Below are 28,000 nucleotides of genomic sequence, written 5' to 3'. Positions count from 1 at the left end.
TCCTGCGGGTAAACGTAAAATGGCTGCGCGCACATTGCCGGTTACGGCGTGAAGGTGTTTTGACATCTTCTTCTGCGGCCTGACGGCATAGTGTTGGACAGGTAACGGACGTACTATTTTTCCCTCACCAGAATCGCGTTTTAAAAGTGGGCTATTTAGTTGTATGCAGCGTATGGAATGAACTGTTTGATGATTAAAATACCACAGTAGTCTGTACGTAGTTTTCTAGAAAGGACTGGGGGCAGGGGATATCTCCAGGTTCACAATAGCAAAAGGCTAGCTATCTGACTAAATTTGATCTTTACAGTGTGGTGATTTATCTGTTAAGAGGAAATGTGGCTACTTTTTAATGACGTCATCATTTTGGTATCTAGCTCGGAACGGTGTAATTAATCACACCCAGTAAGTGTTCCGTATTGGTATGGCAGGTCGTTCTACAGAAGCTACTTGTGCTGTCACCTCTGTCACAGGTTTGCTGGAAATGGAGGAAAAACTGTCTGAATACACTTGTGTAAGAACCTACTGGCTGTCCACCTAGCTAACGTTGGCTCCTTTGCACTGATATCTTAGTAAATTACCTGATTTGTAGTAAAAAGGCTTAAATGCAACAGACAAGTAAAGTGGAACAACAAGTATCACTGGAAATTTACTGTTAGATTTGTGGTTTACTAGACGCATTCCACTGGGCGAAACATGTACCGCAGCCGCTAGCAGGCTAATGTTAGAGGGTAATTTGAATGCGGATCTCCAGGCGCGTCAGTATTCAATCTTATATACAGGTAAGGTGTAAACACCAACCAATAACTTGGTGGACGGTATTTTTTCACGTTTATTAAAAAACGTTAGTATTTCTCCCCATGACCGTTCGATAAAACAGAGATTATGTGATTGCCACATGGTGAAAAGGACCATTCTGTCGTTATGCATGACTATCGACATGCATGAAACGCGGAGTAACAGGCTTAGGCACAAACCACAATAATAATAATAATAATAATAATAATAATAATAATAATAATAGTAGTAGTAATAATGGTAATATTTTTACGGGTTGTCAGGATGTTTCCCTTTTGGAATATCCATTCTGCTTGTATTTAGTGTATTTCATGTTTTTGATTATCTTGGATAGTGTTTTCGCATCAGTTGGCTGTAGCACTGATGTCCCCCTCCCCCGCCTCCTCTTAGTCCTCGCGATCAATATTCAGCAGGCGGGAGAATCTTCTGAGGGTAGAATACTAATGTGCTCTAACATCACAGTAATTGAATTCCACCGTATCAACATGTCAATGCTGTAGAATGACACTATGATGCAGAATATCAATGAGTGTTGTCGGATTTTTATTGAACTCCAGAGGCTGATCCTGACGAGGATGCCTTCAGTTAGCGAAGGACCTGTCCATTCCAGAGCTGATGGTCATCAAAACTGACTCTTATGTTAATGATTTAAGAGTACTCAGACAGGCACTCAAACAGATGGTTATTTCAGTTGATTTGATTTTAATGGGACAGAATTCAGCAGAATGGGGGATCAGTGATGTGATGCTCCATGTTTTGTTTTATTTAATTGACACATGCATTTCCACATGATATACAGTATGATGCATCTAATTGGGTAAGTCATGCCAGCTTTCTTTGGTCTCATTATCTACCCAAGATGCTGATACAATCCTGGTGTCATTGTTTAAGTGTTTTTTTGGGCCCTTTCAGTGACCTTTATGTCTTGAGGGTTTATATGTATGAATAGTTATTTTTACAAATGACAAATGCTTCAATTTTTGTATGGGGTAGCCTTTGTACACAGTGTTGAGAGTACATATGATTACAGAATACAATCTGTGTGTCCCTTAGGGTGGTGGATGATGTCATTCAGTTCAGTTCAGTGCGTTGTAGTTTCTTCCACAGTGTTCTGCTGTTACTGAAAGGAAAAATGCATTTTCTTGTTTAATGTATTATTTGTGTGTTTACTTTGTCTGAAGGTTTATACACAACTCCTAAACAAATGTCAAAAGCTGTTAATGCAAAGGAATTCTCTTTCTGTCCCACTGCATTCAGACTGGCTTTGTTAGCATGGCAGGGGCTGTCTTTTTAAGATCAAAACCAGACAGCTAAAGAGACATTCCAGACTAAGTATGCCAGGTTGGTAGCCCATCCCTTTATAGCTTTGCCAGAAAATTCCACCAAGGGGTTATTGGGCTTGCAGAGTTCAGATGTTATTGTCTTTCTAATATTAAATCACCTTTGAATGGTTATCCTGTAAACTTGAACCAGAAGTGGAATGCTGACCTTGAAAAATCAGGCTTGGCTCAGTTTGAACTCTGCCTTCATGAGCAACACCTTGTTTACTCAGAACCATCTTTGTGAAGCTGCTGACTCCCCTGTGAGGGGTTGCCCTGTGTGGGTGGTATACATTGGAATACAGGCTCTGTTGCAGAAACATAAAGGATCAGCCATCCCAATGCTGCCAGACAATGTATTTTAGTGCCCCAGTGGTCATGACCCCCTTTGCAACTGAACATTCTGTCATAATTAAATTTAGAAAAATAAATTTGAAAAAATAAAATAGCAAGCCCTGCAAAAACCTGCATAGTGTTTTTTTGGCAAGTGGTTTGTTGTAATTGTGTTTGCTCAAGCACAAAGCTGAAGGTTAATAGCTTAATAATTCTTACTAGAATGATACTCTTCTTGTACTAGAGTGAAAAGTTATATGTATGTTTGTGCTATTGCATTCACTTGGAGCTGAGTGGATAAGAAAGCGGATGTTTGTGTATTGGTAGTTTGAGGTCTTTGTTGTGATGTCGCATTTCAAACCCTTAACGTCATTTAGATGCATCTGTAAAATGACAAACGCCGAGAGAGTGGTGTTTGGGGCATTTAATAATGAAGGCTTTTCCCCTGCAGTCAAAACACTTATCTACGGGCGCTTTTCTGTGAGACTAATCTCCAAGGGTGTGCTTCCATTATAGGAAATTCAGTTGTTCTGAAACAAATTCCTGAAGGTCCCAGAGCATTGATTCACTCTTTGCTCTGAGAAATGGAGTATTTTACATTCTCTTCACACATGCCCTGCCCTTTAATGAAGGGACATGCATGAGTGCTCAGATGGCTTCGGTTCAGCAGGGGACACTGTTCCCTGTGCACATGTCCCAGTGCAGTGATGGGGATACAGCACTAAAGAGATTTCTGGCTTTCAGATCAGATATTAAAGTGGGTTCCTCACAGGGGGCACTAAGGGGACTGATTAAAAGGGTTTTAACACCGGGATAAATTTGAGGTTCTCAAACTGGCTCCCTGCATCAGGCCACCTGATCACCCCTTCTACAGATGAATGGCTGTGCAGTCTTACAATGCCATCCATCCTGTCCAACCCAGCATGCCTCCACCAGTCTTCTGTAAAGAGGCAGCAAAATTCTGCTTTGGCCTAAAAGGGAGAACAAGGGCCATTTGTATGGAACACTAATGGCCTTCAGAGATAGGAAGTTAAGCCCAGTATGGTTGAGCTACTCATGTGCGCTCATGTTCGATATGTAAACAATAAGTAGGGGATTATTACTTTATGCTCACCATACTCACCATGATGAAAAGTGTGCTTATGTAATCCCTGGCAGTTAATTTTCACTCAAGCCATCAGGGCCACATTTTGCTGATGTCTGATGCTGCTCGGCCATTTTACTTTCATGGATCACATGGCTAGGGACACGTCCCCCCTCCCAATTTTTAATGCCTGGCTTGTGTGTCCTGTTTCCCCTAAGGTCAGCCCCTCCTACCTGCTGTCTGATTTATTGGATTGGCTAATTAAGGAGTGAAATGCTGACACATTTCTAGCTCTGCTGTTCCAAGGTTTATGTCCCTATGCCCTTCTGTGTTAGCCAGCCAGCATCACGGCTCCCCTCATTTCATAATCTCATTTCATTTTATTATGACCAGCTTGTGGGCTGTCCACATAGAACACTGAATTGGGAACAATTATTAGTAAACAAGCAATCCATGTGATGCATTGAACTGGGGTCAATAACTAATGCTCCTGTCACCCTCCTGTTGCTTCTCCCGACGCCTCTGTGATTCAGAGCCACTTACAGCACAAGAGTACAAACCTGTGTCTGTAAGCGCCAGTGATGTATCAGGACAGTGGCAGTGCTGGATTTGTTCAGTCAAGTAAACGGATCAAGTGGAATAACAACTGTGAACCGTCTGGAATGATCAAGATTATTGAAGGAAGCAGTTTATTGAACATACATGGAACCAGTCATTCAGAAGTATGGGCCTAGTCACATCAGACACATTGCACAGAAGAAGTAAAAAAATATAGATATAATTTAAGTTGCTATAAACATGTCTCTCCATTTCCTCTGAATGAGTTACTGTTTTGTTAGTACTTATTTACTTTATTAATACTCTTGTAAAGCAATGAAAGATGTGATATGTGTTGATGGATTATTGTGATGTCAGGCTGAGTAAGGTGCTTTGATTGTGATATCACGCTGGGTAAAGTGCTTAGTTTTAGATCATTTTTGGTTCATTGTGCTGAGCTGTGTTTTTTTACTTTTTTTCTTCCTGCAGGCAGTTAGACTGACAACGCTCCAGGCGGAAGGACAAGATGTCCAAGATCTCGCGAGCAGCAAAAGTAGTGAAGAATATGGAGGCAGGGAATGTGATTCGTTCCATCCTGCGATCAGGCCAGGCAGCCCCCGGACCCCCACTAGGACCTGTGCTAGGACAAGTAGGATTCTGGCTCCCTCTGTCTCCCACTCTCATTTTGTGTCTCTTTCTCTGGCTCATTTTCAGGCTCATTCTCTCTCTCATTTAAAACTCAAATTCAAATATGCTTTGTTGGCATGACTGTTGACCGATAACAATGGAAAAAATCACTTTGGCTCTGATTCTCTCTCTTTCTTTCTCATAGTCTCTCATTCTCTCATTATTATGAAGGACGAGGGTCGTACTAATCATCTACCTATTTGGTCAGACCAAGCTGGCTATTGCATGTAAAGATTGCTTTACACAGCATACTTGCATGCTGTCATTCTATCTCAAACAAAGACTTTTGGAGTGAACATATGGTATGGTACAGAAGGTGACTGAATCGTCCCACCTTTTGTGAAATGTACAAGGAATTGCATCTGTGCGACTGAGTTTGTGAATGATCACATTCTACCTTGTTTGTTGCGTATTTGAGGAATGAAGACCTCAAATCCTTGAATCCTTCTTCAGCTTACATTTCCACAGACTTGTGGCTGGCAGCTTGAGATCTGGCATAAACCCTGTGCTTGTTTTATTTGAAAGATAAGGGAAAATGTGTCCCCTAGGAAAGAACACTGTAGTGTTGTGTGTGAGATGATGGCAGCCATCTGCCTCTGACTGAGATGAAGTGGTGAGCCTGACTGATACAGGTGTGATGTGCCACTGTGCCCTTTGCAAGCATGTGCACATGCCTATGTAGATGTATAGTCTGATTAAATCACATCTCTCACCCTGGTGTGTGTAGTAAAGTACAGGGTAAATCACATCTTTCTTACGCTGGTGTGTGTAGTAATGTGTGAGTAAATCACAGTGGGCAGCCTCTCTGTTTAAGGCTCCAGGCTTCTTATCTTCTCTCTCTTCTTCTTCTCGTCCATCTAAGCACTCCTGACAGGGCAAGCAGAGAGGGAGGCCAGTTGTCAGCTGTGGGGCAAATTTAGACAAATGAGAGGAATAAAGGAGGGAGTGGGAGATGAAAGAGAGGAGCTGACAGCTTCGGTGGGGGAGAATAATTACTGTCAGAAGTGAAATTAGTGCAGCGGGTTGGTGGGGGATGTGGCCTCAGTCGGCAGCCAGAGGAATGCACATTTGCTCCAAGCCCAGCTGAGCGGAAAGTCGCAGACCGGCCACTGTTAAGAGCTGCCCATTGGCAAGTGTGCACACATGCTCCTACCTGTTCACTTCTCCGCTAAACCCTCCCAAATTCCTCCACACCCCCAAAGCAACGCCCCTGGAGAGAATGCTCCACCACCTCATTAATAAAGCATTTTTTTCCATTTCGAGGAGATTTTTTCTTCCCCTTTTATCCAGTGAATGGTTGCAATGAGCTGTTAGCATTTTTAATCACATTAAAGGTTAGAGGGGAGGGGCCAAGGGGGAGAGCAAATTAGTGGTGATTGATAGAAATCAAAGAAACCCCCCCCTTTCCTCCAAACCAACTCATCGCTCACAGTTACACATTGCTGCCTGAGTATCGTAACCATACACTTATGTAATGCAATTATAATCTGACTACAACAGCAGTACAGGGGGTACCAGGTTGGCGTGGGCAACCCCCAGCACTGGGAAGGCTTCCCCCTCAAGCAGGATGCATAATGTGTCAAACGTCTGTCTGTGTTCCAGGATTCTGATCTGCGCCCTCATCCTTCTCATCTTTCAGATTAATGTTAATGCCTGCTCAGATGCCGTATTCATAAACGATCTGCGGTCGGCAATTCTGCATAAAGATGAGGCTGAGGGTTCAGATGTTCCACCCTTCAGCCCACACCAGGAGAGGCTTATTCTCTCAGCAGACTTTCTGTTCCTCTAAATGCGTGATCACAGGCATGCAGGATAATTAGAGAGGTACTGCCAATCAGTGCTTCTGTTCTCAGTCGGGCTATGGAGGAGTTCTTAAGTCACAGCAGCAAATCACACCTCTGTTCTTAACCTAAAGGATGAAATAGGGGTGCAGTACTCTGTGATGAGTGTTGTGGCTCTGGAGGCGCTGTGAGCTGTGCTGTACTATTGAGACGGGTTGCCAGGCTGAGAGAGGCCGTGGCTAAGGGGAAATAACAGAACGCGTGAAAATTAATCATTTTATTAGAGCGCCACCGCATTGCAAGAGGAGCAGTGGACAGCGGCAGTTAGGCTAAGGTCATGCTTCACAGTACAGGAGAAGGGACTAAAGTCCCACACAATGGGAGGGTGTAAGGCAATACTGCTGCTCCACCCTGCTGGAAGGCACTTCACTGTACCGCCACAAGGGGCACTCCAGGTTAGAAAATGGTCCTGCAGGGTGTGTATATCGGGCTCCAGACAAACAACATGTTAATTGAGTGAGTCATTGGCCAGGCCGGATTGGGAGGAGCCGTGGCAAGGGGGAGGAGTCTAGAGCTCATGCGAAATGAAGGACGGCCCCAAGGTTGTCTCGCTGGGGTCCAGGCTGACAAGGGAGGGGGCGTGGGCGTGCGCCTGTGAGAGGGTGTGGCAGCGGGACGGTGGCAGGGAAGATGATGCATGGGCTGGCTGCCCAGGGGGCTCGGCCCCACCCGCCTCCCCTGCCTCCCTGCCAGCGGTCCCACTCCCGCTGCTGCCACTCCGTCCCCCTCCCTGCTGCCGCCATTCCCATGCCGAACTGAGCCGGATGGTCATGGCCAGCAGGTTCTTCCCCAGGAAGACGGTGGAGACACGCGGGTCTCGGTACCACAGCATGCCCGCGGCCCGCAGCAGCAGCGTCAGCACATTGACAGCGACCAGGCTGAGCCAGGGGTACACAGCCTCCCGGCGGAGCCCCACCTCCCCCGCCACCGGTGGGGCAGAGCCCAGTTCGGTCAGCGAGACACAGGGCAGCAGCAGCAGTAGGACATAGCAGTAGAAGAAGACCAGGCCCTCCACCCAGAGCGGCACGCCGGGGCTGCCCTGCGCCTCCCACAGGCCTGCCTGCAGGTCCAGCACGTCCAGCAGGTCCACCACCACCCACAGCAGCCGGCTGCGCAGCTCCTGCTTCCGCCGCAGTGGGGTCATGTGCTCGGCACCCGTCAAGACCAGGAAGAGCGACGGCAGGCAAACGGACAGCAGCAGCGTTAGCGTCTTGCGAGCCAGTGGGTCTGGCGGCCGCCGGTCCTGTCGATAGTTCTGGCACACGAAGAAGAGCTTTAACTGCAGCACAGAAAGGAAGAGGAACCAGAGGGCGCTGGCAAAGCCACGGCGGGGGGAGCGTGCCTCCGAAGCCACGCCCGCCGAGATGAAGCGCAGGGCCAGAAGGAAGCAGAGGTCGCCCAGGAGCACGGCTGCGCATGGCCATGCCCCCGGCCCCGCCCCCGCCCCCAATGCAGACCCCAGCATGCTCTGCTCCAGGAGGTAGAGGTCCACCACAACCATTGTGCTTACCGTCACCAGGGTCGCAACACACACCTGGGGCGGGGGCACCATACCTGAGAGAGGGAGAGAGAGACTTTACTTTCCCAAAGACAGACGGAGAGGGTGAGATTTTCCTAGAGAGAGGGAGAGACTGTATGTTCCCAAAGGGAAAGGGAGAGGGAGAGTCTACTTTCCCAAAGTGTACAGTGCTTGATCAATACTTGATACATAACATAAACATTGATTTTTGACAGCAGTTCTCATTGCATTTAGTTAGCATATGCGCCTTGACGCGACTTGCATAATTTATACAGCTGGATATTTAGTGAGGCAGCTGGAGGTCAAAAACTGGCAAGGGCTCCTGAGTGGCTCATTTAGCAAAAGTCAGCCATGTTATCTGCCAGCAATGTTCAGGATCCCACAGCGGCTGAATAAGGGGTAAGTGGTATCAGGGGGACAGGGGTGGGCTGGGCTCGGATGACCTCAGCAGGGTAGCGCCTGTCCTCCAATGAGCTCCCACTCAGCTGTAGTGTGCTATGTGACTTGTGGTACGAAAAATCACTGTTTGCTGCAGGCGAGTGCATCAGAGGATTGCATTTGCCATGCCTCAGTGCTTCTGCACGAGTGCAGAGGTTGTCATGGTGAGACGTGCCTATTATAGGATTGGCAGCTCCAAAACGGGTTTGCATAAAAGCAAGTGAACTGGAAACCGCACTGGTGCCAAATTTGATCTTATTTTTCTTTCATTAGATAAAATGACTGTAAAAAGGCAAGCCATTATATCAGGGTGTCTTTACACTATGACCATGCTCAGTGTCCCTGGAGTACTATTAGTAGGTGTAATTTTTTTGTTACATTTTCATTTGGTTGATGTTATCGTCATCACCATTACCACAAGAAGCACCTGCTCCATCCTCTACTGCGTTTCATGTGGAACGGTGGAGTATGAGTTATTACGGGATGTTAAAGTGAGTTCTCTCACTCTCCCCATCTTCTGCAGCTCTGCTCTTTTTAAACGCCACACTGGTTATGAAATTTTTACTTCCTTAAGACTGAGAATTCCATGTTTTTTTTTTTTTTTCCCTTTTCTTGTCATGGCTAGCACCTTATTCATCATGAATGAGTTCTGCAGATGGGGGCAGCCAAGGTTTTCACAGCAGCTCCTGAGGTATGCGCATCTGATTAAACTCCCATTTTTCCCTTATTGTTTTGCATGCGTGCGTGCATAATATTCTAATGCAGTGAGAACCAGGCACTGATTTAAGCATAATATTAAATTTGGTGTTCTGTTTCGGGCCAGTCGTATTTCAGCATTGGGCCATCATATTGGTTTGCTGGAGCGACAAATGATCAGTGGCTTTACGGTGAAATCGAAGCCTCAACTTATTCCATTCGGTGGACTGGCCCCTTGCTTATTCCCTTCAACAGGCAGCTGCGTGTTGGGCGCAATCCTAACACTACAGCGGGCAAGAGAGGCTCCTGGGATCAATGCCATTTAAATATGAAATCATTATCATTAGAGAAATACTGTTATGGAAACAGTGGGAACACTGTAATTAAGCTGAGTGTCTTTGCAGGGGCTAGAGTTGAGCTGGTGTGTGTGTGTGTGCATACATACATACATGTGTGTACGTGCGTGCATGTGCGTATGTATGTGTGTACACGTGTGTGTCTGCATGTATGTGTGTTTGATATGGGGAATTGGAGCACTGTGCATCTGTGTGAAGTGGGCTCGAACCCCTGTCACTGGGCTGGCTAAGTGACTGAATGAGAGTGATTAGTCCTCCCGGATTTTTACTGACCTAATAAAGCCTTACTGCCTGATGGTAATAGTTCATAAATAAGGAGAAAGAAAGGGAAAGACAGAGTGATGGGATGAGAAAGAAGAAGAGGTAGATGAAAAGGGATGAGGAAGAGAGGTTTTAAATCCAGGAAGGAAACATGCTGTCCTCGGGCACTTGGATATGTGCAGACTTGAATGCGTAGAAATTAAACACATTAATAAGCATTGTGATACGAGTGAACAAAATATGCTGGTGGACGACCTAAAGTAATTCATCCTCATCAAGCTAGACGTCTGTATCGGAGTGTTAACACTATTGCCCAGAAAACCACAGCGTTTCCCCCACACTCCACCCACAGCTGGCTGTCAGTCTACAGTCTAAATAGGTGGCATGAGTCACTGAATGAAGATACTGTCATTTAAAACCCTCCCCTTTTTCTGCACCGCAGCACAAATCGAGAGGGCTCTTTTCCTCATGGCCTTTCCTCACGCTGACATCTTGTCTGTTGTTCATAAACTCTGTGTTTTTGTTTTCACTGTGCTGTTGGAAGATTTCATTTATGCTGTTACAAGTGGAGCGTCTGGATGAGAAAGGAGCTTCCCTGTGTGTGCATTAATAATAACAAACTCTGTCATGCCAGGGACGTGGCACAGTGCAGCCCCTGACAGCATGGTGAGTTAATACCTGTAGAGGCCTGCAGGTGAGAGTAGGGTGACTCCATGCAACAGTGCAAACGCCCCCAGGTCATTTAAACACCCAGAAATTGGCCTTGTGCAGACAGGCTGTCTGCTGTGGAACCTGACTGAGATTCAGGATTCAGAGGGAGTAAGGCAGAGAGAGTTGTGTTTATGGAGGAGGGGGTGTGTGTAAAGAGCCACAAGAGATTGGATGGAGGTGGATGGAGAGATTAAGATGTAGCTTTGGGGGTGTATATCGATTGAGTCTTGAGATTGATATTTGTTGAGATCTGTCAAGAGTATTGTAGCTTGCCAGATGCTCGTCAGTACCTATAGAATAGAAATGCAGTCTATGGCTTTGAGCAGGCTGGGTTAGGGTGCCCTGAGCCCTGGAGTGGGCTGGGTTAAGGTTCCCTGGGCCCTACAGAGGGCACTTTTCTGCAGTCACTCTAGCAAAAATGACACTATGACTTGCCTTATGCTAAGCAAATGAGTAATATCAAGTACAATGCAATGTAGCGTTTGAGCAAGGACACACACACACACACACACACACACACCCCTTAATATACACTAGCCTCCTTGTCACTTCTTGTTGTTCAATAAGGGAAATAAGCCAGGTGTCCTGAGAGGCTGAAATAAGTGAGATTGATTACCCTAGACAGTAATTCCACAGAAAACATGTCTTCCGCTACAAATAAGCTTTCATTTGCCATAAATAAAACCCAGGGAGAGCGCGTCTAAAGGCAAACATTGATGAAGTAGAGCAGTGAGCGGTAGCGGGTTGAGGGAACGCGATTTGGTAGTGCTATTGAGAGGGAGGGGGAAACGGCATGCCAGACGCGTTTACTGCTATACAGAGGAAGCCAGGTGCTTTTGTTCATTTACTTATTACAGTAAGGTTGGTGGAGGTTTAACATGACTTTTTAAAAGCCTTTCTGAAATTATTTGATGACGGCTGAATGTTGAGGAGCGAGCGCAGCTTGTGTGACGAGCGCAGATTGTGTTTTCGGTGGCAGTGTAGAATTCGATATAAATGGAGTCATTTCTATAATACAGCACATACACATAAATCAAAACTGGTACAGCCACCATTGAAATTTTTCAGAAAAAAAAAAACTTTGTTTTGATGAACAGTGTAGGTGCAAGCAAGCATTAAACGAGTCAACTTTTCTTTAAAACATGTCGGAGAGTAAAAGTATAGTTACCCAAGACATACGGTACAGGTCTTCCCTTTGCCTGGATGGTGCTCCTTTCCTAAGCCCCTCTCAATCGACCGTTCAGCTAATGAAAATATAAACAAGCTGTCCAGCCAGCACTGATAATGTTAAAATTCCTTCGTCTCACATAGTCTATCCACTGTATTCCAGAAACGACGTGTCCAGATTATTTATCCCGTTCGATTTAACAGTCCCGCTGGCGCTACAGTGAATAATTTCAGATAAAAATTTAATTTGGGTAAAAGCAGTAAGTCAAGTTCAATGTACTTCGGTTCCTTTTTTCTTTCGTCCGTGTCCGCCCCTGAAATTAAGCCAGGAGAACGTTGACAAAACGGTCTAAATTTCGTCGTCACAGGAGCTCCATCTCTCGGTGTGTCGATGGCAGTATCTGCTGAAGCTGTCTGGCCGCCGAGGTTCCGTCGTCTCGAAGTCTAAGCGGAGCTTGTCGTTCGGGATGCGAGGTGTCGATCGCGGGGACGTGGCGTCGTGTCCGCTGTTGAATGATTGCTAGGAGTGAGATGTGAACGCCAAAGACCCCGGCCAAACCGTGATGTAGTAAACCGTCGGCTGGCGGGAGGGAGGGGGCAGAAAACGCGCCGCCGGCCAGAGTTTATGATTGCAGTGTTAATTTGTAGGCAGGTTACGTGCTCTCGCGCTCCCTCTTTTCTTCCTTTCTCCTTCCCTCTCTCCTTGCCGTCCGCCCTACACCCGCTCCCTCGCAGTTACCTTTGTAACTTTGCAACGCGGAAAGACGTTTTTGAATATTCAGGAGCCTGAAGTGTAAATCGGTACAGTCCTAATGAAGCGGCAGAAATCATAATAGTCCTCACTGCATTAATTAAAGAAGGAACAGTACTGTCACCCCTACTGAATGATCTTATTCCCTGAGCAGAGAATGCAGCCTGCAGGTGTATTTTGGAGCCCAGCTGTTACAACTTTAATTAATTATCAGCTCCTCCCTCCCTCATACATTTTTTCTCTCTCTCTCTCTCTCTCTCTCTCTCTCTCTCTCTCTCTCTCTCTCTCTCTCTCTCCCTCACTGTGCACTCGGCTCCTTTAGTAATAACGTAATTTGTCAGGGGAACCCGACTTTTACAGTGAAATTACTGTCTGATCTTATTAATCTTATTCCTCCCTCAACACCGGGTTTATTTCCTCTTCTGGAAAAACAAGGACACATCTAGGCTGCATTTTTCACCAGATTCTGTGTGTGTCTGTGTGTGTGAGAGAGAGAGTGAGAAAGAGAGAGCTTGCATTGAGTGTGTGGTGATATTATGCAGTTGTACTGTATGTGAGTGTTTGTATGTGCAGTGTATATCATGCCATATTTGTGCTTATTCATAAATGTGCTACACAGGGGCGGTGGGGCAGCAGCAGGGACTGTGGCAAGTTTGGGAGAAAGCTGAAATTGGGGGTGGGGGTGTAGACAGAGATGCATGTATGAGCTTCTTCGTCTTTTCAGCAGCACATTTACATTCTTAGTGCTTCTCTCTTTCTCATTTCACTCTCACCCCCACCCCCTCAACATCATGGTGGAGTCAGCTTTGAGTGAGAGTTTTAATCAGACCAGTGAGAGAGAAGCAGAGTCATCTCTCCCGTCACAATCGGCTACGCGGTCCACTGAGTTCCCCTTCCTTGCTCTTATTTCATGTTCTCTTTCTCTCTCCCACTGGGTGGGGCTGAAGGTCACTCTGCTCTCTCGCTCATTTTCAGGAGCGAGAGAGAAAGATAGAACAACTGGAGGAACATAATTATTTTTTGCATTATATTATTATTATTATTGTTGTTGTTGTTGTTGTTTGTAAATTAAATATTTCTAGTTTTAAGTTGAGTGCTGGTAATGTTTTAAGTTTTAATTGCTGGGGCAACAGTATGTTTTGAACAATCATGCCAATAAATGCCAGGCCATGCCAATATTTGTATTTGAATTTGAGAGGAGAGTATAGAGAGGTAGGAGGGGACAGAGAGTCTCCAGTATTATGCAGTCTGCATTTTTGGGCAGGCAGGGATATTCCACATTCCACTAGTGCAGGAGAGCAGTGCCCAAAACACCACTAGCCGCTATCTGCCAATGGAAGCTGCGTTACCGCTACCACCCATGCACAATGACCATATTACCGCTACAACCCACACTGTGACCACAACACTGCTACCACCTGCACACTTCTACTGTGTTACCACTACCACCCACACATGGTGACTGCGTTACCGCTATCACCCATGCATGATGACCACGCTACTGCTATAACCCACAGCTACTGCATTACCGCTACCACCCACATTCAGAGTAGGGGCTCCTCAGCTGGCGTGGTTTAACAAACCCTGTACAAACTCTCTCTGATGTTAGTACAGTACAACAAAGGGGTACGAGAGGAAACCCCATACCTCTGTATGAAATCTTGGTAGGGCTGATATGCCAGCACCAGAGAAAATTAAATCAGGGAGGTAATGAAGGTAATTAATGAGTGTTTCACACTGGAGAGTTTAATTAAACCCAAGTCTTTTGCATGGCTGTACCCCAGCCTGCCACCTCCTGCCAGGGCAATCAATCCCTTGTCCTTGTGTGCCAGGGGCAATCAATCCTTCCTCCTGCCCCAAAGCCTTGTGTCTGTGTTCTCTAGTTGTGAGGGTTTTGTACACACACGCACCTGAACGGCCTCAACTATACGCATGCGCTGCATATACACGCAGTGTTAGCAGGCACACACACACACTCTCGTATCCGCACACATTCATATCCACAGACATATAGAACGAGCAAGAGCTTTCCTTTTCAAATTGAGTGCTGAAACTCAGTGGAGCTGAAAGGCCAGTCCTTGAGGAGGGAGAGAGAGGGAGGGGGGGGGTCAAATATAGATCAGATGAAATGGCAGAAAAACACAATAAAAGCAGCAATTGAACAATCTCTAATTGTGTGTAGGCTCTTAAAGAATCGCTATTGGTGTCGCTTGGATTGTGTTGCTAATGCCAGATATCCGCGTAATGGTGGCTTTCCGTGTTACAGAAGACTGAACTGCGGTGTTCCTCTCCCCAGTGAGTGGAGGTCTGAGCTCATCTCTGCCACTGTCTGTGTGTGTGACATTCTCTTGCAGTGTATGCCAGTTCAGCTGTCTGCCTGCTGTCTGCTCCACTCCCTCTGGTGTGTGTGGCTGTTAGTCTGTCTCCTGCTAGCTGTGTGTCTACCTTTCTGCTCAGGTGTCCAGCTATCATTCTGCTCTCTCTCACTCTTGCTTTTTGTCTCTCTCAGCCTGTCTGCCTGCTTGTCCACCTGTCTATCTGCTAAAGTTGAATTTCGGTCTGAAACAGGGCAGCAAGTGTTGCAGGGATATTTCTGAAATTAACCCATAGTGGCTTCCTTTCATTAATGACTAATAAACAAAGAGAAACGTAATTACCACAAATCCAAGGACCTCTGTGAGACCTAGGCAATGACCTGAGTCTCCAGGATGACACTAAGTGGCCACACCAGCTCAGCAGTAATCACGCAGGCCTCAGGATTCCCAGGGAAAGATTTATTTATTATTTAAGGCAAGAATGGTAGCCATCAGTGTTCCTCATAGAGGGAGTGCAGACACAAAAACCAAAATGAAATCCCAATAGAAGAACAAAAAAAACAAGTTAATAATAACTTAAACAAAAATAACTCAAATTAACCAGCTGCACCCAGCTGCAGCATGCCGGCCTGCACAGACACCAGCTCACTCTCCATTCTGTCTATCATGCTGACTATATATAGACTCGAACACCCCCTGAACAGGGGAGTCCTAGCAAGTCTACATTCAGAAACTGGATGAATTACATTTGAATAACAGTTTAACCAAACAAAAAAAGGTAACATTATATTCAAAATGACAACCACAACCAAAATAACAATAAAACAAATATTACATATACTAATAACGATGAACCTTCCTTAAAGTTCGCGCGAAACCTCAGAAAAGGGACGTAGTCAGGGCGCGCGCTTCCTCTGACCACCTCCTTCCCCGAGCAGCTGCCTTCCTCCACACACACACAGAGAGAGAGAGAGAGAGAGAGAGAGAGAGAGAGAGAGAGAGAGAGAGAGAGAGAGAGAGAGAGAGAGAGAGAGAGAGAGAGAGAGAGAGAGAGAGAGAGAGAGAGAGAGAGAGAGAGAGAGAGAGAGAGAGAGAGAGAGAGAGAGAGAAAGAAACAAACAACCAATGTACACGGTACCTACTTAAACTACGAAACTAAACAAAACATAACAAGTACTATAACTACATATAACGATAACTGGAGGAGTGTTGTTTAATGGACTGAAAACTAATGGTACCGAACTACTGTGCTGTAGGAAACCGGCTAGCAACTAGTGAGGCACCCATCGTACGCCTGAGCACACTCGCTATGCGTAGCGATCTCCCTGCGTTTATTTTAGGAACGAAGGGACAGTGGAGGAGCATCAGTTAGCTTCTCCACAACCTCCTTCAGTCTTTTGGGAAGCACCTGACGTTGGGTAGTGTTTTGCATGATGTGGTGTAACACTAGTTTTCCTCTATTTGGACAATCTCCTTATCATTTTCCAAATGTTTGTCTTTATTTTCACAAAGTAAGTGAATAATGTTAGTCAGACTAAGACCTTTGTGTTCTTCCTCAGTGGCACTGACGTTTGAGTAGTAAAGACTTCCAGCTGCCCTGCCCTGTTTACCTTTACTGCCCAAGTCCCTGCATCAGGATCAGCCAGATGATGCATTATAACATTGACATTAGTTAACATCCAGACGAGGAGACCCGCTTCAGGGCGGTGCTCTAACCACTTGCAGATACGGTCAAATGCAACTGTGGTGCAGAGATATGGCCAGATGCAGTGGTCTGAAACTCACCATGGGATCATGTCAGCACTCACTCAGATGTGGTCAGGTGTGATTGTGTTAGTCTGTGAAACCCACCATTGAATTGTCCTTGTACTTGCACAGGTGTGGTCAGGTTCAGTTGTATGGCTCCACAGGAGGAGAGACCTTGGTAACACACCCTACCCCAGCGGTTTGAAGCCTGTTATGTTTAGCCTTTGTGCGTCCCTGTAAAGAGACAGCTCAGCCTGGATACAGACTCCCCTAATGACACTGCCAGGCTGGACACAGATGGCCTTAGCAATGCCGGGTGGGTACAAACTGCCCCAGTGACACCGCAGGGCTGGATGTGAGCAGCTGTAGTCATGCTGCCTGGGTTCAGACTTGTGGTGTCTTCAGCTGCAGGTTAACTGAGCCCCTCTGTTTCCTTACCCACTGATCAGGGAATCATGGATCTGAAATGCCACAAATATAGAATATAGAAAAATGTAGAAGTGAATCTTCTCCATATATGTCTGTATTCTGCTTTTCTCCAGAAAAGCCTTATTTACCCACAAGCTGTGTAGGAACACCAGGTACCCCCTACACACCCCACTCCCCACTGGCTTTAGAGCTAAACAAGACTAATCCATTAAAGATGCGGCAACACTTAAAATATATAATTAATTAGACATGGACAAATGAGTAATGAATGATTTAGTTTGTTCAGGGGAATATTAAAATCGCTCCCAACTATTAGACTGTGAGAATGCAGCACATTCAGTGTTATTAAATCTGAGGATTCATGTAACCAATCCAAAAATGTGAAAATGCCCTTGGATTTAATGGGTTTTCAGTTGGGTGCTTCTTTCCCTCCAGGCTGGTTTTAAACGGCTTTATCATTGAGGAGTAAGCCCTCCTTTCGCTCAGCTTCCTGCCTTTGGGCAGGGCCCTGTGTGAGGGTGTGTGTAATTCATGGTAATTAGACTGTCGATTGCTCTGCTGCTGGAAAGAGATGTATTAATAATGGTCCTGGAGCAGAAACTGTGTCATTCTGTCTTCATCTCACCTGTCCATGGTGCACTTTTCTCTTCTCCACCTGGCATTGACTGAATACTGGGAACTGTATCACTGGACAGTAATGTTTTACTCATTCACTCACACTCTCACTCACTCACTCATTCACACTCACTTATTCACTCATTCACACTCACTCATTCACACTCATTTGCTCACAAACATGTAGCCACACTGTCAAGCCGGTATTTGCTGAAGTGATTTGCAGATATCCGTCACATGTATGTGTGCGGATCCTGTATTTACATATGTGTCTCTGAACCATTCTCTACCTTCCTTTCCATGGCACTGGCAGAGAGGAATCCCCATTGGTCAGTTCTGCAAAGAGTTCAATGAGAAAACCAAGGATCTGAAGGAGGGCATCCCTCTGCCCATCAGGATCCATGTCAAGGTTTGACTATGCTCTCTTCATTTTCTCTCCCTCTTCACTCCTGCTTTTGCCTCTCAAAACCCTCCACTGGCAAGCTGTACATTCTTATTGCCAAAGTGTTCAAGTCCAAATTGTATTGTTATTGATATTAGCTTCACTATTGTAGTGATAACTGTTTTTGTGTTGTTCTTACTGTCATTTTCTCAGTTTATTAATCCAGAGGGCTTTGTTAGGAAAGCAATAATGTGTGACCAGAGTGTTCAGGGGGTATGACTGAAATTCTCAGCAGGTGGCGGTCCCAAAAACATTCACAGCAAGGACTACCAATGGCGATATCTCTCCACCTCTCTACTCTGCACCTCACATCTCTGCCCAGGTCCTTGGAGATCATTTGATTACCTTTTGGCCTTTGTCCCTCTTCCTGGTTCTGTGTGGAAAATGAGAGGTGGCATGCTGTGGTTGCTTGGAGGTCCCAAGCCTGTTTGCAAACCTCTTCCAAACCAAAATGTATGCCAATATATGCTGGTTTACATGTAAGGTTGTTGGGTAACACCAGTGTCGGTGCATAAAATCAGAAAAAAATCAGTAAACAGAAAACATCAGTTGGACAGTGTTATGGTGTATTCACTGTGCTTAAAATGACTGCCATAGCGTGTGGTAACAAATGTAGTCTCCATTGTCCCCATTGCTGCTCTTGCCCACAACCCACTGCTTTATCAAAGGTGTGCCAGAGTCAGGAGTTTCCACTGCATGCCCAGCCAGGTTCACAGGCTCTGTTGACTCCTAACAGTCACAAGCCAGGACAGATCAGAGGGATCTCACAAAGCAAGTGCATACTGGGATACCTCAGGAATTCTGTTCCATTCACCGACTGCATGCTGTTAAGCCCAGCTTGCCCAGAACAATGAGAATTGCACAGGATTATGCAAAATCATACAGTACCCTCCTCCCTTCCTGCCAGCTATGGTGAGGCTATTCCTTAGCCTCAGAGGCTTGATTGATGTGTTGCTGCACCCTAGATAGAAGTGAATATATATAGGTAGGCAGCTGGCTGTCTGTCAGCATTGGCTGAGAGCAGTCTTCAGTGCAGCCCTGGTCCAGCTAGCTTTGAGAAGCTGTTCGGTGTTGTCGACGCACTTCCCAGACCTGCTGTTAAATTGCTTGTGGATGTTTGCCTGCCAGGAGGGTATTTAAAGCATTGCCTTTGCCAGGGCAAGCTGGCCATGTCAGCTAGTGCCAGCTTCAAGGTGGTGCTGGACATCCCTCTTCACAGCCAAAACTGTGGCAGTGAACCAGAGCTCTCCACCTGTTCTTGCCCTAGCTTGATGAGTACGCTTGGATAGGATGGCTGACGCACCCAGGGAAAAATATGTGGGCTGAAGGGCTCTTTGAGAAACACTACCAGAGTGAATCGCTGGTTGCCGACATGGCTAACTGAGGCATATTTCATATTTTAAAAATCTAAACAATTGAAACAGTGCCAGTACTAATAATTATAATTGCCATAATAATCTGCCAAGAAAAGAATTACTGTATTCTGATTGGTACAACATACACTATATGGACAAAAGTATTTGGCCACACCTGTTTTTCAGGGTTTGGACTAGGCCCCTTCATCTCCAGTGAAGGGCAATCTTAATGCTTCAGCATACCAAGACATTTTGGACAACGCTATGCTTCCAACTTTGTGGCAACAGTTTAGGGAAGGCCCTTTTCTATTCCAACATGACTGTGCCCCAGTGCACAAAGCAAGGACTATAAAGACATGGTTTGATGAGTTCGGTGTGGAAGAACTTGACTGGCCCGCACAGAGCCCTGACCTCAACCCCATTGAGCACCTTTTGGATGAACTGGAACGGAGATTGCGAGCCAGGCCTTCTCGTCCAACATCAGTGCCTGACCTCATAAATGCTCTACAGAATGAATGGGCACAAATTCCCACAGAAACACTCCAAAATCTTGTGGAAAGCCTTCCAAGAAGAGTGGAAGCTGTTATAGCTGCAAAAGGGGGACCAACTCCATATTAAAGTATATGTATTTGAATACAATGTCATTACAAAGTAATGGTCAGGCGTCGGAATACTTTTACATTTACATTTATTCATTTGGCAGATGCTTTTATCCAAAGCGACTTACATAGGTTGCAGTTCTTTACAAAGTTATCCATTTATACAGCTGGATATTTACTGAGACAATTGTGGGTTAAGTACCTTGCCCAAGGGTACAGCAGCAGCGGCCCAGCAGGGATCGAACCGGCGACCTTTCGGTTACGAGTCCTGCTCCTTAACCACTATGCTACACTGCCGCCACACTTTTGTCCATATAGTGCATTTGTGTATAAGTGTTGATGCACTATATTAAAGGTGACATGTCAGAAGCGATTTTCTAAAGGCCTTGAGTAAATAACGTAACTGAGGCTGATGGTGGGCACCCAGGTAAAAGAACTGCACACAAAACATGCGCTCCTGCCACATGCTGCCATCTTATGGTATATCTTATGTCATTTGTAAGGGTCCTCTGGGCTGTCCCCAGCACCCCTGCTCCTCATGGGACACAGAGGTCATGACATGCAGGCCAAGTCTTCCCATGTTAGCTGTGTTAGCTGTGATAACTGTATTAAATGTCTTACTGGTGTTAGCTGTGTTAGCCATGTTAGCTATGTTACCCGTGATCGTTGTGTTAGTTGTTACCTGTGTTAGCTGTGTTAGCCATATTAGTTAGCAGTGTTAGCTGTGTTACTCATGTTACCCATGTTGGTCATGTTAGCTGTGATGGCAGCATTAGCTGTGTTACCTATGGTAGCTGTGTTACCCATGTGTGTGTTAGCTGTGTTACCCATCCTGGCCATCCTCTGTGCTTGTAGCAGTGAGCAACCATGCAAAGGAGTCAAGGCAGCGCAAGGACTGCAGAAATTGGAGAAGAATGAAAAAAAAGATTTCTTTTCAAAGCGAATTTCCCATTCAGTATTTTTAGACTTGATTTTAAGTGATTACAGCTTTATTTAAATTCAGTTCTATATGCTGTATTACCTTGAAAGAAATTATTGTGTTGTTTTGTCTGAATTTGCTTTGGCCTTTTGTACTGCTCCCGTGCATTTGTAGAAATATGCTTACTGTGCTGGACTAGTCCTGGGCCATCACGCACCCCTACTTCAGTTGCCATAGTGCCAGTTATAAGAATAGAGTCTAGCCTTTCCCAGCCCAGTGTGCATGGGCCTGATGGAGCATGACACGCCCCTCCATCCCTGCTCTTCATCTACAGGTCATGGAGGCTGTGATAAGGTGTCTCAGCCTAGAAACGGTGCAGGGTTTTTCATAAAACAACACAAATTTCCTTCATTGTTTCCCAGAACTCTTATTGATCCTCCAGTTAAAGGATCAGCCATCAAGGTCACAGTTCTTTTATCTCTGCAGCTACAGTTCCCCTTCTTGTTATCTCTATATTCACTTAATTGGATATTTATACAGTATTATCTCAATTTCACAGCCCTCACTCCTATTCTGTACTTTTTTTTACTGGTAGGTATCTGCCCGTTAACAAAGAGCTGCCTCAGATCAGATGCCAGCAGTGTGGCAGGACACTGATTCATGCTGCATCTTGTCTGTCCTTCATTGTTTGGCCTGCCTGTTTGTGCTTCCTTCCCACTTTAAATCCAGCTGATGTCAGAAGCTACCGTACAGTATCTCTTCTGCCATTTCTCTCCAAAACCCTCAAACGTGCAGTCTATAACCAACTTTCTCCCTATCTCCTCCAGAATAACCTCCTGGACCCGAACCAGTCGGGATTTAAAACCTGCCACTCCACTGAGACTGCCCTCTTCGCAGTCACAGAAGCTCTTCACTTGGCCAAAGTGAAGTCACTCAGCTCTGTCCTCATACTACTTGACCTCTCTGCAGCGTTCGACACTGTGAACCGCCAGATTCTTCTCTCGTCCCTTGCTGCGATGGGCTTCTCAGGATCTGCACTCACATGGTTTGAATCCTACCTGTCTGACCGTTCCTATCAGGTATCTTGGAGGGATTCAGTCTCCTGCCCCCGCCCTTTCCAGACAAGGTTCCGTACTTGGCCCACTCCTTTTCTTCCTTTACACTGAACCACTTGGACAGGTAATCTCTGCCCATGGTCTTTCCTACCACTGCTACACAGATGACACACAGTTGTTCTTCTCTTTCTCCCCTTCCGACTCTCAGGTCCAGCCATGCATTGCAGCCTGCCTAGCTGGCATCGCCTCCTGGATGTCCACTAACCATCTTAAGCTCAATCTGGAGAAGACTGAGCTTCTCTTTTTTCCAGCAAAGAGCTCTCCAGTGATCGATGCTCCGATCACCATTGAGGGTTCTGTGGTGGCCCCCTCCAGGTCAGCCAAAAACCTGGGCGTGACCCTGGATGACCAGTTAACCTTTTCGAGCCACATCACGGCAGTCACCCGGTCCTGCAGATTCTCCCTCTACAACATAAGGAAGATCCGCCCTTTCCTTACCCAACAAGCAACCCAGCCCCTAGTTCAAGCACTAGTCATCTCCTGCCTTGACTACTGCAACAGCTTATTGGCTGGCTTACCGGCATGCGCTATCAGGCGGCTTCAGCTGGTTCAGAATGCTGCTGCACGCCTGGTATTCAACCTCCCAAAGCACTCTCATGTCACTCCACTACTCGCTGCACTTCACTGGCTTCCGGTAGCAGCCTGCATCCAGTTTAAGACACTGGCACTGGCTTAGCGGGCCACAAGAGGCTCTGCCCCGTCCTACCTTCAGTCTCTGATCACTCCATACACTCCAACCAGATCCCTCTGCTCAACCTCCTCTGGGCAGCTGGCGGTCCCCTCACTTCGGGAACCTGGCAGCTGTTCCACTCGGCCACGTCTTTTTTCTGCCCTTGTTCCGCGGTGGTGGAATGACCTTGCTCATCCAATCAGAATCGCCATCTTCCGCAGGAGACCGCAAAACCCACCTTTTCAGAATCTGCCTGTCCCCTGTTATGTAACCTTTCTGTTAGGTTTCTATAAAAACTAAAAACTAATTCTGTCTCTATGTTGCATGTTTTGTTTGCAAATTTCTGTTTTATTGTTGCAGGATATACAGGAGCATGGTACTGTAAATAATTAATTTGCATTCCTACTGCGATCTTTTGCCTATGAGGAAGGCAGCTAAACCTGATTGATGCACTAATTGTAAGTCACTTTGGTTTAAAAGCGTCTGTGAAATGCCAAATTGTAATTGTAGTATATACTGGAATTTTAATCTTAAATTGCTATAGTATCATTTCTTTTGTGAAATGTTTGTTGTGGGGGGAAATGGAGAGCTAAAAGGGAAGTTTGACTCCTTGTGGTAGTGGTGGGAGGTTAGAAAAACCCAATTTAGGGGTTTTGTCAACAGTAAACTTCCCTCAGGTAGCTTAACGCCCACCTGAGGATCAAGCACTCATACTACAAACTGTTGGACAATCTGGGTATTGTTGTGAATATGTAGGTTGTGGGAGAGGTTTTGTACATGGTGGTGTTGGTAACGTTTCTGAGTGTCTTTGCTCCTGATTTTGCATTTGTGAGGTTTTCTCATTTTGTTTCCTTGTTACTGTACTTTTTTTCTCCAGTTTTTTTGTACAGCAAGGTGGGGTGTAGCTTTTTTTGTTGTCACTCTCCCTCCCTCTCTTTCTCTCTCATTCTGCCTCCATCTTTTTCTCTCTCTTTCTCCTTCTCTATCTGTATTCTTTTTTTCCCTTGCCTTTAATGTGTGGTCATTTTGACCCATGCAATATTAGTAAGATGGAGGTGCATCTCTCAGCTTTGAACATGTGAGTGCATAAATGATGATAGATTGTAAAACCAAAGAAATATTAAAATCAATTCTATAAGGAAGAGGGGATTTCAGATGGCAGCAATGTGGAAAAAGAAAAAACTATGAAAAATAGCCTCATTATCGTCAGAAAGGAGTAGTCTGCTGGTGTGTGAAAGATATATGGCAGAAATAAAGGAATGCACAGTGACTGTGTTGTATTATATAGTGCCAGTTTGCTTATCAGGAACAAAGGCTGCTAAAACTGAAGCCCCCCTCCCCTCACAGACACACACACACACACACACACACACATATATATATATATATATTTTCCTGGATTCATGAATGAGCCAATTATGTTCAAGACTTTGCTGTATTCACAGTGAGGTGTGAGGTGTGCAGCAACAGGTGTGACTACACGCTGTGCTTAAATTTCTATCATTTGACAGCAGCTAAATGCAGCTGGTGATTTATTAGATGATTCTTTGGGTTTACTATTGTTAGTCAACTCCCAGAGGATTGAAATAAGTTTTATTCTGACATAGAAGCAGATCCAATGTTCGTAGTGAAAGACAGAAAGGTTTATTTGCACAGCCGGCCGTGGGAACATCAGCATGGAGCAGAAGTTCGTCAGGTACAATGTATGATTCACATTTACATTTACATTTCACATTTATACAGTTTTCAGGAGGTACATTGACATGTGATGGCCAGGAAACCCCCTGGAAGGGAAGTCCATATATGGTCATAAGGAACTCCGCGTTCCCTGGACTGGAAGTAGTGGTAATTGTGAATTGGTGCCTTTTGGCTCCGGTCGGATGTTGCGGCATTGCTTTGTATTCTAATATATGTATGTGCCGTTCCACAGAACTGTCTCATAACACCATCTATCAACTGAATCATTACTGGTTAAGTAACATGATTAAGGATTACTACCGCCACTACACCACACTGCTGCCCTGTTCCTTACTACTATGCCACACTGCTGATCCTTCCCACTGCAGCACTCTGCTGACCTGTGTGTCTATGGCAACTGCAGAGAGTGTTTCTAAAGCTGCCCCTCTCTCTGCAGCCGGATCGGACATATGATCTGAAAATCGGACAGCCCACGGTGTCATACTTCCTCAAAGCTGCAGCAGGCATCGAGAAGGGAGCCGGCAGGACAGGTGAGCTGCACCAAGGGCTTCTAATGCTGCCCTGGGATGTACAGACACAAGAGTCTGGATGGTCCTATCACAAATTCATCACATCTCTCTCAGAGTGTGAGAGTGTGACAGTGTCAGAGTGTGACAGTGTCAGAGTGTGTTGTGGTGAGCATCTATTGCTGGCTGCTCAAGATGTGGTCAGAATGCAGGCTTTCCTTTATGTCCCCTTTATTATTCTCAATAAACCTGAAGAAATGATTGTGTTCTCGGTATGTGTGTAAGTGTGTGTGGTTCTGCAAACAAACAAAAACGGTACAGCACATTAACAACACAGTACACATTCAAATAGCTAACAATTAAAGGGAGCTAACATGAATGAATGCGTTACAACTGTATCCATATAAACTTGCTAGACCTCTAACATTGTAATGTTAAGCTAGGTCACATTATATTCTGTTATAATTCGCCAACATTAGTTGGTTAATCATAAATCAATGAGATCTAACTGTAACCTAGCATCTTTTACCATCTTAAGTCACTTCAACTGGATGCACACTTTTACTTAAGTGTCAAGAACAATGAGCTATGTTTACATGACTAACGAGTGCGAAACGTTCCTCGTCAGCTGCCTATTAACAACTGATGTGCAAACTAGCAGTGCTGCATTAATTTAGGTCCTTCAGAAACGGCAACCAGAACTCTCACACTTCATAACAGAGTGAGTGTGAGTGTTTGTGAGAGAGAGAGAGTAACCGAGTTCCCACGGGGTGTGTGGTTTTATTGACTTTCTGACTATGGTGAGGAGGGCACTGGTGGTTTGTGGCAAATCCTCCCTCTTGGTCTGTCTTCCCTTGAAGTAAACATAGGAGAGCAAAGGGGCTTGGCTGTTCTTGTGAAGTAAATCAAACCAGGATTGCACTGGATTACAGGATGTACAGTATAAGTCTCGCCTTCCTAAGCAAGAGGATATGAAGAGCAGGGTTTATACAAAGATGTCTGTTTCTCTGTCCTTTGTGCTTTGCCATAGCAGTCACTGTGTGCTGTTTCAGTGGCTCTCTAATTTATGTCTGATTTAACTGTTTGATGAGCAAAGTTTTCAGACGAAGGGCATTTCAGAATTCAGATTCTCTCCCCTGTCCCATCTCTCTTCCCTTCCCTCCTGTTTCTTCTCACTTATTTCTCCCTTTTCAATACTGTGTTCTCTCCCTCTTTCTCGATCCCCCATTACCCCCTCTCTTTCTCCCCTTCTCAATCCTGCATCCCACACTCTCTGTTCCTCCCCCTTTCTCCCCCTTCCCCCCTTCTTCTCCTGCTCTCTGTCTCCCTCCCTCTCTCCCCCTCTTTCCCTCTGTCTCCTCTTCCTCCTCCCCCTCTCCCTCTCTCTCTCCCTCTGTCAGGCCATGAGATAGCAGGCATGGTGTCTCTGAGGGCAGTGTACGAGATTGCCAAGATTAAAGCCACAGATGAGTGCTTCAGGATTCGGAATACCTCCCTGCAGTCGGTGGTAAAGAGCATTATAGGCTCTGCTAACTCACTGGGCATCAAAGTCGTCGACAAGTAAGAGGCCACGCCATCACACCACTGTGCACTGTCACACCCTATCACACCACTGTGCACCGTCACACCCCAACACACTACTGCACACTGTCACTACAGCAGTCACAGCCACAGTCCTCATGACAGATTTAAGACTGTCACACCATGCTGGTTTTCCTTTGTGTTCCATACATACATTATTGCAAATCAGATTTTGAGAATTACTGCATCCTTACAGTTGTCAGTTTTTTCAATAACCACAAAAGCTGTTCTTAACCAAGGGTGCAGCATTAATTTTATGTTACATCCTATATTCCTGTACACTCTGAGTGAAACCAGGTTAAACATCTTGGCTGCATTATCAGCCATACTCAGTATGTGTTGTAAGCAGGAGAAAGTATATACTAAGTCATATTAAGTAGCAATACAGACACAAAATGTATTAGTAAAATGCAGGTGTGTACAAAGCCTTTGTTTCTGAGCCTGGCTGTATGAAGTAGCAAGTTGCACAAATTGTCCAAGTCCATATAAAAGCTAGAACTTATTCCAAGGACCCTTGACAAGCATTTATATAAAGCATTACATTGCATTATTTTCATTTAGCAGATGTTCTTATCCAGAGTTTCATACATAGGTTACATGATCTTACATATTGTTGTATATTATATTATTATTATATTATATTATTGTATATTTATATAGCTGCATATTTACAGAGGCTGTTCTGGGTTAAGTACCTTACCCAAGGGTACAGCAGCAGTGCTCCAGTGGGGAATCGATCCAACAACCTTTCGATTACGAGCCTTACTCATTACCACTGTGCCACACTGCCAACGTTAATAATAAAATTAGCTGTAACGCATACTGCTCTAATGCATGCTGCTGTAACACATGCATGTGTTGTTGACAAGTATTCATCATCCTGTTTAAACTGTGTTCTAATTATCTTTTTCTCACCCTCCATTCTCGTTTTCCTCTGACCCTCTGTCTGTCCCTCCTCTTCCTCTATCACTCATTGTCCTTTCTCTTTCCTCTTCCTTTTCTCTTTGTCCCTTCTCATCCTCTCTCGGGTCTGTCTTCCTCCTCTCTCCTTCAGTCTTTCAGCAGAGGAGTATGCTGCATTTCTGAAGGAGAAGGAGGAGAAGCTGAAGGCTGAGCAGGAAGCAGCAGCGGCAGCAGAAGTTGCTATAGGGAAGAAGAAATAAACAGTCTCTCTCTCTCTCTCTCTCTCTCTCTCTCTCTCTCTCTCTCTTTTTCTACTGACACTCTTCATACATAAACGCACTCTCTCTCCCTCCACCAACAATAAATTACATTTCAGTGTGATGTTTTTTCTGCAGTTCTTGTAATGTTCAAATATTTAGTTAGAATAATTTTTCTTAAATAGTGAAATTATGGTCCTGAGTTATACAGTCCCCTCAGAAACAAACCTTTTTGATGTGCTGCACTTTCTGAAATTCTTGGGGGAAAAATGGCAATTTTTTTTTTTTTTTAAGAGTCTTTCATAAGTAAATTTACCACAGATTATGTTGAACTTTTTTGAATACATTAACTTTT

The 28,000-nt window shown here is 45.2% G+C and overlaps 2 protein-coding genes across 2 annotated transcripts; one reads left to right on the top strand and one right to left on the bottom strand.

Annotated features, from left to right (window-relative positions):
* mrpl11 (mitochondrial ribosomal protein L11) lies at positions 1 to 28,000 on the top strand. The gene is made up of 6 exons (XM_036547950.1): positions 1 to 101; positions 4,558 to 4,717; positions 17,914 to 18,009; positions 24,835 to 24,928; positions 26,305 to 26,464; positions 27,540 to 28,000. Exons 2-6 carry the CDS (start codon positions 4,595 to 4,597, stop codon positions 27,646 to 27,648), a joined length of 582 nt encoding a protein of 193 aa, XP_036403843.1. The 5' UTR covers positions 1 to 101; positions 4,558 to 4,594; the 3' UTR covers positions 27,649 to 28,000.
* tmem265 (transmembrane protein 265) lies at positions 6,727 to 11,815 on the bottom strand. Its single transcript, XM_036547948.1, has 2 exons — positions 11,746 to 11,815; positions 6,727 to 8,150 (listed from the first exon to the last, which is right to left on the bottom strand). Exon 2 carries the CDS (start codon positions 8,146 to 8,148, stop codon positions 7,105 to 7,107), a length of 1,044 nt encoding a protein of 347 aa, XP_036403841.1. The 5' UTR covers positions 8,149 to 8,150; positions 11,746 to 11,815; the 3' UTR covers positions 6,727 to 7,104.

The sequence above is a fragment of the Megalops cyprinoides genome, chromosome 16 (genome assembly GCF_013368585.1).
Source record: "Megalops cyprinoides isolate fMegCyp1 chromosome 16, fMegCyp1.pri, whole genome shotgun sequence".
Taxonomy (NCBI): domain Eukaryota; kingdom Metazoa; phylum Chordata; class Actinopteri; order Elopiformes; family Megalopidae; genus Megalops; species Megalops cyprinoides.
This window is presented reverse-complemented; position numbering and strand designations above follow the sequence as displayed.

What these genes read in the sequence shown, in the direction of transcription:
- mrpl11 (XM_036547950.1), top strand. Translation starts at nt 4,595, where the DNA reads ATGTCCAAGATCTCGCGAGCAGCAAAAGTAGTGAAGAATATGGAGGCA. An exon ending in CCATCAGGATCCATGTCAAG is followed by an intron (nt 18,010 to 24,834) that starts GTTTGACTATGC and finishes CTCTCTCTGCAG; the next exon opens with CCGGATCGGACATATGATCT. An exon ending in GAAGGGAGCCGGCAGGACAG is followed by an intron (nt 24,929 to 26,304) that starts GTGAGCTGCACC and finishes TCCCTCTGTCAG; the next exon opens with GCCATGAGATAGCAGGCATG.
- tmem265 (XM_036547948.1), bottom strand. Translation starts at nt 8,148, where the DNA reads ATGGTGCCCCCGCCCCAGGTGTGTGTTGCGACCCTGGTGACGGTAAGC.